The sequence below is a fragment of the Oncorhynchus gorbuscha genome, linkage group LG22 (assembly GCF_021184085.1).
Source record: "Oncorhynchus gorbuscha isolate QuinsamMale2020 ecotype Even-year linkage group LG22, OgorEven_v1.0, whole genome shotgun sequence".
NCBI classification, from domain to species: Eukaryota; Metazoa; Chordata; class Actinopteri; order Salmoniformes; family Salmonidae; genus Oncorhynchus; species Oncorhynchus gorbuscha.
The window spans coordinates 37,210,601-37,224,301 of NC_060194.1; the positions used below are offsets into that span (position 1 = coordinate 37,210,601).

At 41.5% G+C, this 13,701-nt stretch overlaps 1 protein-coding gene across 3 annotated transcripts; it reads right to left on the reverse strand.

Moving 5' to 3' along the window:
* Positions 1-333: 333 nt before the first annotated feature.
* On the reverse strand, positions 334-12,780 carry pias4b (protein inhibitor of activated STAT, 4b). Of its 3 annotated transcripts, XR_006834341.1 has the most exons (14): positions 12,235-12,777; positions 10,971-11,171; positions 10,572-10,806; positions 10,203-10,287; positions 9,565-9,606; positions 9,308-9,398; positions 9,118-9,219; positions 8,886-8,991; positions 8,680-8,753; positions 7,376-7,536; positions 4,833-4,969; positions 4,631-4,743; positions 2,439-2,540; positions 2,110-2,281 (listed from the first exon to the last, which is right to left on the reverse strand). XR_006834341.1 is itself a non-coding variant. In XM_046322241.1 (13 exons), the coding sequence occupies exons 1-13, from the start codon at positions 12,259-12,261 to the stop codon at positions 880-882; spliced, it is 1,476 nt and encodes a 491-aa protein (XP_046178197.1). In that variant the 5' UTR covers positions 12,262-12,780; the 3' UTR covers positions 334-879. The 3 variants fall into 3 exon arrangements, 2 of the variants coding, with proteins under 2 accessions (XP_046178197.1, XP_046178196.1); XM_046322241.1 differs by lacking the exons at positions 2,110-2,281; positions 2,439-2,540 and adding an exon at positions 334-981 and having other exon boundaries at positions 12,235-12,780; XM_046322240.1 differs by lacking the exons at positions 2,110-2,281; positions 2,439-2,540 and having other exon boundaries at positions 3,827-4,743; positions 12,235-12,776.
* Positions 12,781-13,701: the final 921 nt, after the last annotated feature.

Consider the following 13,701-nt stretch of genomic DNA (forward strand, 5'->3'; position numbering starts at 1 on the left):
GTAACAAAATGTGGAAAAAGTTAAGGGGTCTAAATCATTTCCGAAGGCACTGTATACAGACACACAGACAATCATCAAAACCCACAACTCTGGGTAGTATTCATTAAGCACCAAGCAGAAGAAAACTGATTGAAAGAGGGAGTTCCAAAACATTTTCAGTTGATTGTTCTAATGAATACGATCCTGAAAGCACTGTGTTTAAATTAAATGATTCCACACACACACACACAAAGGTCATCCATTACATTTTTTAGCTTTAATTGCAGGTCCTTCAGGAAGTCACTGGCCTCCACATTCAGCTGGGGACAGGAAGTGTCCTTAATACATCCATTTACATAGCAGGAATTTGTGTATTTTGTGAAGACTACGTGAAATAACAAATAACTAAACAGATGCAGTTTACAGGCTGCAAATATTGTGCAACGCCATATGTTAGGGGAACCTAACCTGAAGTTAGTTTCCCCTGACCAGGAAAAAAAGTTTGACCTTATAGCCTCTAGCTATTATTATTATTATTATTATATGACTTCTTGCCACAAGATTCACCACCACAAAGCTTTCAGGATCAGAGAAGACTGTTTGGGGTATATTATCTTCCTGTGTTTGATACTCAGACTTCTTTACCCCTCTCCTGTGTAGCCTATTTAAGAACACAATAATTGTTGGCACAAATACTATTCACACAACATTTATTGGCAGACAATGTACTCTTATGTAGCCCATAGTTTAAGTGGAACATTCAAAGAGCTTGGGTAGGAATATGATGAATGTAAATGGGATGTATGCCAGTACCCTGGCCTTGTGCCACATACAACATTTCTCTCACCCAATACTAGTGATGAAATGTAATTGGATGTCAGGCTCAAGCCCCTCAGACAGTTAAGCACACAGTACGTGGGCCTGCTGACTGAGGTAGACTGGATTAGTGCAACGATTGTCTGAACAGCCATTGTACTGAAAAACACTGGCTTCCTCCCAAACCTGCAGGACACACAGATAATAAACACAAGCATAGAAATAGAATCAGAAGATGTTCATCGACTTGAATAGGGATTCCCATTCTAGTGAATATTTCTGAACAAAACAACATTTCTGTGTTTAGGCTTTGGGAATCTACTCTAACTTTTAGTGGTGGGCATCAATATTGATAATTTGATATCGATAGGAGCAGGGCATATCGTGATATCAGATTATCCTTCCTATTAACCTACATATAAAAAAAGCCTAGATGAGTGTTCCTGCTTGCAATAAACCTCTCACAGACCTCACAGCAACCCGTCTTTGCAGAGAGACTATCCACACAGAGTTAAGAGAAGGCATAATCTGATCCAAACGTGAATGGATTTACCTGTCAGAGAGCTGGCTACTAATGAACGATCCAACCAGAACTCCTAGAAGAAGATCAAGGTGGAAAACGGGACCTTTCATGCATTATCACACCCACTGTGGTGAAGGGACAATTTGGATCAATTAAAAATGGTACGCTTTAGCACCATGCTATCTGATAGGACAAGCTACAATTTAGAGTTCTGTCACATGCAAGTAAATGAAAGATGTTAAATTGTCTGAAATACATTTTGAGCTGGAGAACCCATTTAACTGCTTTTGGTTGCTTATGTTCACCAGTATGGCTCCCATAACTTAGAAATGCCTCATGAGCTTAGTTGAACAGTCTCATCAGAGCCCAAAATATAAGCTTGTTTTACTCCTTGGTTTGTAAACAATGTAACACTGTATAGCCTCAAAACATGGTGAAAACTATAATTTTGTTGAGTCATGGCATCTATAGCTTTGTCTATGAATTTGAGAGTGGGTACATTTCTACAGCCCCATCCTTCAGCTGTTTACCAAAACAGCTTTGTTTCAATGTGGGCGTTTCTACTGCAGGTTACCCCTTTAAATATAAAATAGAAAGTGGTATTTATAAATTTCTTAGTATATTAACACAATATAGTTAAGGTTTAACTCCTATTTTAAAGGGATAGGAAGTTTTGGATGTGCATTTGGCCAATGACAAGTGTTCCACATTTAACCCACCCACCTGTGAAAATCTAAATATCAAGTTGTTTTTTGGTTTATTTGCAAACAACAAAAAAGGGGGAAAAAGAAGCAATTTCAAATTTTATTCAGAAAACAATTGGCCAAAATGTACAAGGACCTCTACGCTTGATGGTTCCGGGTGGAGTGGATTGATCAGTTTCCCATTTGTCAGATTTTTTTCTCCATGTATTTTGGGTACAACCAGTAGCTTAAAATGGTTGCATGTAGCTCGACTCCCCTCCTGAAAGAAATACAAAATAACTTGAAATCGCGCTTATGGTTAATGGCCTACTGAGTACTGAGAACATGTCGATCATGTCCTTCGTGTACAACATGAAGTGTGTAGGCTGCACCAGGGCTGCGTTTCAAACAGGTCAAAGACACCCTCCTCCACTTACCCACGCCTTATGCTCTTGGGGGAAGCCAAGCAAGGGAAGTCGGCAACGTAAGACCCTCAGCCCTCCTGCTGAGTTTGCGTGTACAACTGTTCACTCCGGGGCCTGAAACGCCCCATAATTCAATTTGTGATGATTGTACAGCTGCTATGAAAAGTCAGCCAAAACTTTAAATCAACATCAATATGGAGAAGTCAACATACAAGTGTAAATAAAAGCAGATGTAAATAAGTTAGAAAATGTGCTACTAAGCACGAAGGCAAACGCGTATCATAAAATTGTTTGGTTAGCTTCTGGAAATGTTAGCTAGCACATACAACTTTCCCTAACATCACACTTACACACTAATTTGCGATGTAACTGATATCGTCAGATGGATAGCATTCGATGTCTGCGGATGAGTTGTCTTCTAGGCAAGATATTAAATCATAATTGACTGTAGCGCATATAAAGCACACAGCTACCGGTGGTTCCATGATGACTGAAAACAACCATGGGAGGAACGAGTGACATTTCTGGGCAAGGGCGGTCCATTTAAAATGAATTAATTCTTCCTTTGCCCTGTAAGTGTCAACTCATCATAGGTCATAATCCCGTTGTCTACTTAATTTGAGGGTGTCTCTGTGTTTGGAATGCTGCCGACAGTCATTCAGTGCTGATTCAAGCGTCTGCGGAGCACCGAGTTACGTAAAAAGAAATCTCGCACATGCGCAGGAATCTCTATTTTTTTCCACCTCAAAATAGAGTTAGTGGAGAAAAAAATATCTGTGTAAAGCCACCGTGGTAAAGTCTCCAAATTGCAACAGAACTCCATTATGTATCCTGAAATATTTATTTTACACTAAATTAAATATTGATTTTATTATACCTGTTGGGGTAACATTTTTATTACTATTTCTGTCTTTCCTATGCACCCGCGGTAACAATCATATTTTTCCATCAATATGCAAATATAGCTGTTGCCCGTCTCACAAGCCTACAGCACTGGTAGTAATTGCCTAGCATATTTTTTATTTCTATACATTTTTTTACCTTTATTTAAGAGAAGTCAATTAAGAACAAATTCTTATTTTCAATGACTGCCTAGGAACAGTGGGTTAACTGCCTGTTCAGGGGCAGAACGACAGATTTGTCAGCTCGGGATTTGAACTTGCAACCTTCCGGTTACTAGTCCAATGCTCTAACCACTAGGCTACCCTGCCACCCCATATTGGCAGCTCGCCCAGGGGTCCTTGCCCAGGGGTCCTTGCCCAGGGGTCCTTGCCCAGGGGCTCCTTTCCATTAAAGTTTGAGAACTCCTGATCAAAGCCTATCCATCTACCAATTGTATTCTTATTATACTCCTCCACAATATCTTGAACTTGACTCAAAACATGTTTTAGGAGGGTGAAAATCATTTTATTAGAAATTGGTATTACAAAAAAAGCATTAAATACATATTAACATGAGTAAATTTACATGCACAATAATTAGATATTAAAGGGATTATCTCATCTTACAAATGGCTTTAGGTCAAAATTAAAGATTACACCAATAAAAACACCTGCTTTTCAGAGCAATCTTCAGAATTATTAGGACTTGTAAACAATTTCATTGACATTCCAGCATCTGATTTGTGCATGTGCCAGCACCAGTAGCGCAACCCTTCCTCTATAATGCGCGAGTGAAGTGAGTTCTAAAAAAATTCAATCTTCAAAATAGTTTTCACATACACACTTTATACTGTATGTCCGAACTCTGGCTTCGCAAAAAACATGGTTACTGTGGTTACCCGATTTCAGATGTGTCAATCTACACAGGATTATTAGGGAATTCGTTCTTGCAAAGCATGTAGGCCTAAATGTTTTAAAACAAACTATTATATTAAATCTAGCTATCCACAATAATCGTAGTATTGGGTGCATGTAACAGTGCTCAATAATTGTGAGTTACGTTTCTAGACTCTTGGAACTGCTCAGTAACCATTGCCTCTTAGGCTATTTATTTTGGAACTGCTCAGTAACCATTGCCTCTTAGGCTATTTATTTTGAAAGGTCTGTGTCCAGGTTAACTGTAAACAAACACACATTTTACCTCTGCGCCGACATGTGTTGTACTGTTAATCTCTGTGATGGATTTACCATTGATGACCATACAGAACCTTGAGCAACTTCATGAAACCCGTTCCTGTCGGAGAGGTCATCGTTATGGCGCACCTTTGTATCCTCATCAGCCTCGTCCTCAGATGACTCCTGAGTAAGGTCCACAGTGACTACTTCCTTTGACACGGCTCTGGTGGTTGCAGTCACACTACTAGCACTATAGGCCTCTGTTGGAGAGAGATGAGGTTGATGCAAAACCGAGTTGAGACAGCTATTATCTCAACTCTGAATCTATGATCTCTGTTCATAGTCTCACCCATCTTCTCCAATGGTGCCGATAGCTGTGTTGTCCTGCTCACGCCATCTATAACAAACCTCCAAGAGCCGTCAGCCAGGTATTCTACCTCTGTATTGTCCTGAAAGCCCTCCAACGCCAGGATCACCGTCAGTAGCCTGCATATACAGTTGAAGTCGGAAGTTTACAGAAACTCTTTAATGACTCCAACCTAAGTGTTTCAACCACTCCACACATTTCTTGTTAACAAACTATAGTTTTGGCAAGTCAGTTAGGACATCTACTTTGTACATGACAAGTAATTTTTCCAACAATTGTTTACACAGATGTCACTATCACAATTACATTGGGTCAGAAGTTTACCTACAGGTCGTGGCCAAAGGTTTTGAGAATGACACAAATTCAGTGTCTTTAGATATTTTTGTCAGATGTTACTATGGAATACTGAAGTATAATTACGAGCATTTCATAAGTGTCAAAGGCTTTATTGACAATTACATGAAGTTGATGCAAAGAGTCAATATTTGCAGTGTTGACCCTTCTTTTTCAAGACCTTTGCAATCTGCCCTGGCATGCTGTCAATTAACTTCTGGGCCACATCCTGACTGATGGCAGCCCATTCTTGCATAATCGATGCTTGTAGTTTGTCCGAATTTGTGGGTTTTTGTGTGTCCACCCGCCTCTTGAGGATTGACCACAAGTTCTCAATGGGTTTAAGGTCTGGGGATTTTCCTGGCCATGGACCCAAATAATCAATGTTTTGTTCCCCGAGCCACTTAGTTATCACTTTTGCCTTGTGGCAAGGTGCTCAATCTTGCTGGAAAAGGCACTGTTCGTCACGAAACTGTTCCTGGATGGTCGAGAGAAGTTGCTCTCGGAGGATGTGTTGGTACCAATCTTTATTCATGGCTGTGTTCTTAGGCAAAATTGTGAGTGAGCCCACTCCCTTGGCTGAGAAGCAAAGCAGATGCACTCACCTGCCTGCTGCCATTCCTGAGCAAGCTCTGTACTGGTGGTGCCCCGAATTTCCAAACACCTGAAGGTACCACGTACATCAGTACAAACAATAGTATGCAAGTATAAACAACATGGGACCACGCAGCCGCCATACCGCTCAGGAAGGAGACGCGTTCCTTCTCCTATAAATAAACATACTTTGGTGCGAAAAGTGCAAATCAACGGGGACAAAGATCGTACTTTTTGGAGAAATGTCCTCTCGTCTTATGAAACAAAAATAGAACTGTTTGGCCAAAATGACCATCATAAGGTCTGGAGGAAAAAGGGGGAGGCTTGCAATCCGAAGAATACCATCCCAACCGTGAAGCACGGGGGTGGCAACATTATGTTGTAGGGGTGCTTTGTTGCAGGAGGGTCTGGTGCACTTCACAAAATAGATGAATTGAAGCAACATCTTAAGACATCAGTCAGGAAGATAAAGCTTGGTCGCAAATGGGTCTTCCAAATAGACAATGACCCCAAGCATACTTCCAAAATTGTGGCAAAATGGTTTAAGGACAACAAAGTCAAGGTATTGGAGTGGCCATCACAAAGCCCTGACCTCAATCCTACAGAAACTGTGTGGCCAGAACTGAAAAAGCATGCATGAGCAAGGAGGCCTACAAACCTGACTCAGTTTCACCAGCTCTGTCAGGAGGAATGGGCCAAAATTCACAACTTATTGTGGGAAGCTTTTGGAAGGCTACCCGAAACGTTTGACCCAAGTTAAACAATTTAAATGCAATTCTACCAAATACTAATTGTGTATGTATATGTGTAACCTACTTGGGAATGTGATGAAAGAAATAAAAGCTGAAATAAATCACTACTATTATTCGGACATTTCTCATTGTTAAAATAAAGTGGTGATCCTGACTGACCTAAGACATGGATTTTTGTCAGGAATTTTTTAAAACTGAGTTTAAATGTATTGGTGCATGTAAACTTCCGACTTCAACTGTAGCATCACACCACACTTCATTATCATAAATGTAGGTGATGCCGATTTTTGGCCAAGTCTCCGTTCATACGAGTATCTACAGGCCATTATAATACAGTGTGCCACAACTGGTGGCGGATGTACATCCTACAATTTGACAGATTTCTACAATTTAGGCTCAAAAGAAGCATGTCTTCCGTGACCGTGGGATAGGCAACTATAGATTTCACTTTTTTTGTATGAAAGGGAGGGAGATGCAGAATAGAGGTGGGGCTGGGACTTTTACTTAAACTGGAGTGGTGCATACCGCTATGTGCATCCTTAAATTGTGGGTAACATGGGTTCATGGTAGGCCCATCAAATCATTTAATTTAACATGGAAACCAACAAGTACCATGGACCCATGGAAAATTGGCATTGCATTGAGTTTAGTTAATCATATTCAATAATTGACTGTCCGTGGGTACAGCTAGAGAGAGGCACATACAGTTTACTTTGTTCTGTCAATACAATAATAATGCTATGATAATGAAACCACAGATTACATCAATCACCATAGAGACCAGATAGTCATACAGAGATGCCAAAGGGCATGGTGCCGGTATTTAAATATATGATACACCATTACCCATCGATAGTTAGCTGGCTGTACGGAACTAGCTCGTGACACACTGGGCAGGTCCAGGTGGGCCTCTTCTCATTCATCTGCAGGTAGAGCGTCCCGTCGAAGCATTGGAGGTGGCCGCACTTACGCCCCCTGCAGGGCACTGACAGACGCATCTTCCCCAGCTTGGAAACAGAGGAGAACAGAGGTGCATTAATTCTACCAAACAGTTGCAAAACTAAAACAAAAGTTTATAGTGGACAAATGTAGGTAGGTTACGTTTGCTTCTGTTTAAGAAACGTTTTGCAACAGAATCGACTGAATGAATACACCCCTGGGCAGAACTTTGTGGAACGTTCAGATAGAAATATGGTGTGTAGAACACACACCTCTGACAGTACAAGAAGCAACCATGTCAGCTCTATTCATGACACTTCTATCTGCAGTGTTCCACAACTTTTGCCTATAGAACGTGGCTCATGGTTGAAGATGACCCTGAACACCAATGTACTGCAGGATCAGATTACCCAACCCACTGCAGGATCAGATTACCCAACCCACTGCAGGATCAGATTACCCAACCCACTGCAGGATCAGATTACCCAACCCACTGCAGGATCAGATTACCCAACCCACTGCAGGATCAGATTACCCAACCCACTGCAGGATCAGATTATCCAACCCAATCTACTGCAGGATCAGATTATCCAACCCCAATCTACTGCAGGATCAGATTATCCAACCCCAATCTACTGCAGGATCAGATTATCCAACCCCAATCTACTGCAGGATCAGATTATCCAACCCCAATCTACTGCAGGATCAGATTATCCAACCCCAATCTACTGCAGGATCAGATTTTCCAACCCCAATCTACTGCAGGATCAGATTATCCAACCCCAATCTACTGCAGGATCAGGTTACCCAAACCCAAAACCAATCTACTGCAGGATCAGATTATCCAACCCCAAACCCAATGTACTGCAGGATCAGATTATCCAACCCCAAACCCAATGTACTGCAGGATCAGATTATCCAACCCCAAGCCTAACCGTGACCATTAGATCAGTGTTTCGTAATTCTGTTCCTAGGTACCCAAATGGGTGCACATGTGTGTAGTGCTAGGGCAAAAACAAACCTGATTCCACTAATCAAAGGCTTGATGATAAATTGATTAGTGAATGAGGGCAAAAAAGATTGATACATTTAATGCATTAAATGGATTGGACAGTCATAATCAACTTCCTGTCAGTCAGTTCAATTTCTGTTTCAGTCTGCTGAAGGAATTGTTGCCCTTTGCAGCTGAGGGATAAGTGGCATACTCTTACCGGACATATAAGGGACACCTGTAGTCCTGTTGTGGTCACCTCACATTCTGGGTCGAAACGCAGCTTCTCTTGGACTACAAATACCAGAGAGCATCAACTCAAACTGGGTGCTAATACACAATATGTCAGTGGTCTTTTTGCACTGTATGTGTGTGCAATAAAGGCAAAAATAGTGTGTGCGCTTCTGTGTGTGTTGCCATACTCACTGCGCTGTCTGCAGAATGTCAGACTCTCCACTGATTGGCTCTTCAGTTGACTGAGGAGGTCTGAGGGAGACAGCACCTTCACCAGGTACACAGCCACAGAATACCTCTACATAAACACACACACGCTAGATCTTACCTAGGGCAATTCAAGACAACACTCCTTATGCATAGAATACAGAATTGAAAACAAAATCATTAAAATAATGAAAAGTAAAGAAGGAAGACTACGTACTTTGCTACATCTCTTCCACCAGATACATAAACGAAATGAGGGGAGGAGGCTGAGAGAAACTGTTGGGGTTATGTTGATGGGTGTACAGTGTCTGTGAATTTCCTGTCCCAGCACAGCGGAAGGACAGTGAAGAATGATTGGTGAAGAGACAACATTCTCAGTTTAACATTTAACAGCTTTTGGTGCTTACCGGTAAGGGTATGTGTTTCTGATTAACTTTGATGGACAGGCATGGTGGGTATTGATCCTCCTCGTACCCAAGACTCTCTGCGAAGCAGAATCTGAAAGAGGTCAGAGATCAGTCAGCCAGCCTTTGGCATAACGGACAGAAGTGGCGACATCATCAGAACTGATGAGCAGGTACAGAAGCTCTTGGTTAGTGGTTAGAGAATGTCGTACTCCAGTTCTTTCTAGTGATGACCGGCAGGCTCCATCCATACTACTCACCTGAGAACCACCTGGACACTCTGCACACCTGGTTGCAGCTCCCTGTGGATACATACACAGATCTCAGAATGAGTTTGCTGGTAGTAGTTTTGTAAACATAAACAATATTATGGTGAGTTTGAATTCTGTGGGTGCATTTGTAAATTCCCTCTGGCTATGTACTCTCGTCTGAGTGTGTCAGAGCACGGGATAACTGATTAATTTACAAACACTCTATACTCGTTGAATATTGCAGTGTCAGTAAACTTTGGCAAAAAAGCATAATTAAATTGTGGCCAGCAGCACAATTACAGTCACCAACGCTCTGGATAACCTGAAAACAGCCTAACCAGCTCTGCTAGGGTGAGAAAAATGGTCAGAGTCAGATGTTCTCGCATTTGTGTCTGGTAGAAGCAAGCAAGCAAAGCAACTTTAGTCAGGTAGCTTGGGTGCCGTTGTCAGAATGCTCGAATCAACCCTGCTCCTCGGCCAGTGTCCAGTGTGTTCTCTGAACACTCAGAAAGCAAAACGCTCTGAATTTATGAACAGACCATCTGACAAAGCTCTGAATTTACGAATGTCCAGAGCACACTGAGCTCACCGTGGCACTCCAGAGTGAATTTACAAACGCACCCTGTGTAGTAAGAAAATGTGCTGACTTGCAGTTTCTGTTCTGCTCCACTTGCTTTGGCGTTAGCATGAGGTTGAACTCCTGGTTTTGCATGTCGGAAAAGAAAGAGCCCACTGGATGGACACACAGGGAGAATCTCAATTGCATACTCCTAGCCTCCATCGCAAAACCCATTGCATGTGAAAAAGTCAGACGTCCCTTCCCTCTGACTTTCTCAAAACCCATTAGCGAAGGCGAGGAGAGATGAGGCGAGGAGTATGGAATTTAGATTCTCCGACTGACAACATCAGTGGGAGAAGAGAAGCTGTCATGTCAAACCATCACAAACCTCAATCCAGCCCCAAGATTAAATTATAAATATTGAACTTTTACTAAGGACACGATAAGGTCAACCTACCCAGTTGTGTGGGGGGTAGGACTGTTCCCAGGGCTTGGTAGAAGGGAAGGGGTACCATCTGGAACAATCTAGGGTTGTGTGTCAGACTGTTTGTGTGCTGTGTAGGGTCGTGCGTCAGACTGTTTGTGTGCTGTGTGGGGTTGTGTGTCAGACTGTTTATGTGCTGTGTGGGGTTGTGTGATGTCTCCACCACCGGTGCCATGGTTTGCTCCTCCTGGTGGCTTCCTGGAGTCGTCTAGTTGGCATGAGATTGTCAGAAAATATCAAATCAATACATTGCCAGCAACACAATTTTGAGACCTGCAGACTATAAAACAGCAGTATTCCCGTTTCTCCCAAGGTGAGAGAAAAACAGGACTTCCTGATCTATATTGGGGGAAAATTCCATGTCTGACTCACCTGGATGCTGCCAGGAACTATCTGGTCGGAGTAGCGTTCCTGGTAGAGCTGGCGCACGACTGTGAGCAGGTGGGGATTGCACTGGGTCTGTATAACCCCCACAGCCCTCACCAGCAGATTGGACTTCAGCCCAGTCTTGGTCTGTCCCATGGCAGCCATTAGAGAACGTAATTCTGTGACACGGAGATGCGCCAACAACCTCTACAGGAGAGACAGAGGCACTAAATGAAACTGATTCTACTGATCACAAGGTGACTCTTAAACACTGCAGAACAGAGCACCAAATTGCATTCTATTAATGTCAGTATCCCTGAAAGGTGTATTTGTTAACTTGTTGTCAATCAAGCAGCCAAATGCCTTGTTCAAAATAACTTAGAACTCAGAAACACTAACTTCTGAGTGTTCAAGACTGCTTTGGGAACACCCCCCCCCCACACAAAAAAAATATAAAAAAATAAAGAGCTTCGACTGGGAAAAAAAAATCGTTTTAACGGTCATCAAACTCGGAATTCCAAGTGGGAAACTCAGGCCACATTCACGTGGTAGTCGGAACGAGGAAACTCTGAAATGTGACTTGCTAACTCCGCTTCATATGAATCCACAACCGTAGTCTGTTTAATCAGGCTGTAATACACAATTCATTGATATATGCAGCCTGAAAATAACAAAATCGTGTAAATGTTTGTTACAAGTCAGAATGTTGAAAACAATTACGTTTAAAAATGTACTCTACAGGTCTGTAGGGTTTGTCCTTCTGCTGCTCTAAATTTAAGACTATGTAGGCATTTGGTTATGTTCGGCTGAGAACTCATTTTACATTCGATATTCGGATTTCAATTTAAAAGAAAATAGGTGTGGATTGTTCTCCATCCTCTCTTGATTCAGAATATACTATGTCCATTATCTAGGCATGCTTGGTTCAATAGATATTGACGAAAGAACCAAATATCCAGTATAAAACTAATTTTACCTTGTTACCTAACCATATACCTACATCGCTCTAAAAAGTCTGGTCAACAATACTTTCCTGTGCATATTTTTGTCTCAAATTTTAATCAGTAGGAGGACAAACCGCACAGACAACCTGCATAGTAAGTTTAAATTTAATTTAACATTCTCGCTTGTAAGGAACATTTACACAATTTCGCACACGTCTCAGGCTGTATATACCAATTAAGTGTATTACAGTCTGATTACTCAGACTACCATGAGCGCTGCTTGTTTATCTAGAGAATGTATTGACCGAATGCCAAATGTTACTTACAATTGCTTCTGCTATGTCCCCAGCCATCTGAAATTACTTTAAGATTAGAAGTGACACCGACATATCAGAAAAATTAACGGTAAATTAACACATCAGGTGCACTTGATTGATTGGCTCGCCATGTGTGTCAAGGTCCGTCGAGATCAACCATCCAGGTGTTGTAAGATCTGGCAGAAGATCTTGGCAGCAACGCCTGGGCATAACAACGTGCCGGAGTCATCGCGTTGTGGGCTGCATTCTGCTGCAGAAGTTGCATGCATCAACCATGATGTGCAGTTCACTTGAGAGCCATGATTCGTTTTTCAGAGTGACTCGTTTATTTTAGTCGTTCGTTTGACCTGCTGGCATACAATGGATGAAGCACGAGTTTCCGAGTTGGATGACCGTTAAAAACGATTTTTCAAGTCGAGCTCGTTTTTTTCACCTAGTTCACAGTTGTGTTGAACCGACTTCCGAAACCAGAGCGTTCAAGACAACTGAGAAGTCCGGAAAAAACGAGCTGCGACTGAGAAATAGTTTTGAACGGTCATCCAACTCGGAATTCCAGCTCGGGAATTTAGGCCTCTTTCTAGTGCTCCGACTGTCCGACCTGACGATCACTGACGTCTTGATTTGACCTCGTATTTGTCCCAGTTGTCTTGAAAGCACCACTAGTTCCGAGTTGTGAATATAAATATATTGTTTATATTTTGAAATAATTATAGGCATGACTAATCTACTTCACTATGTATTGCCAACCCAAAGGTTGCTGCATCGAATCCCCGAGCTGACAAGGTAAACATTTGTCGTTTTTAAATGTAATCTATATTTTACCTAGGCAAGTCAGTTAAGAACTAATTCTTATTTACAATGACCGTTTGCCGTCAAGGCAGTTAACCCGCTGTTCCCCGGTAGGCCGTCATTGTAAATAAGAATGTGTAGTCAATTAAAGGTTACGTTTAAAAAGTGTAATGTTAGACTGGTCAGAAAATTTGGAATATACATATTATATATAGGCTAATATAAATGTTCTGCATACACGTTAGATTTTCTGTTAGGCCCTATTAAAATAGTTAAGCTTCCGTAATCAAAATAAGCATATTTTTATTTAATCATCAAGCCATTGGTGCTTGGAAAATTTAAATGACATGGTTGATTGGATCTGTAATCTCATGTCAATTCAATGTTGGAAATGTCAATGTACACTCTGTGATTATATTAATGAATGTTCAGAATAACATATTCATGTTAAAAATGAAAAGCTTTGCTCCTTTCAGCAGCGGGTCGTTAGAAACCACTAGATGGCGCCAGGACATTATAAACGAAGTGGCTGATTGCGCCGTAACGATTTCCATCACACACAATCTCTATAAACCATTTCATTAACCTATATATTTTTTTCCACTACCCTCAGTAGACTACAGAAGACATCACATTGAAAAATATTTTTATAATTTTATATATAAATCAGTGCCTTTGGAAAGTATT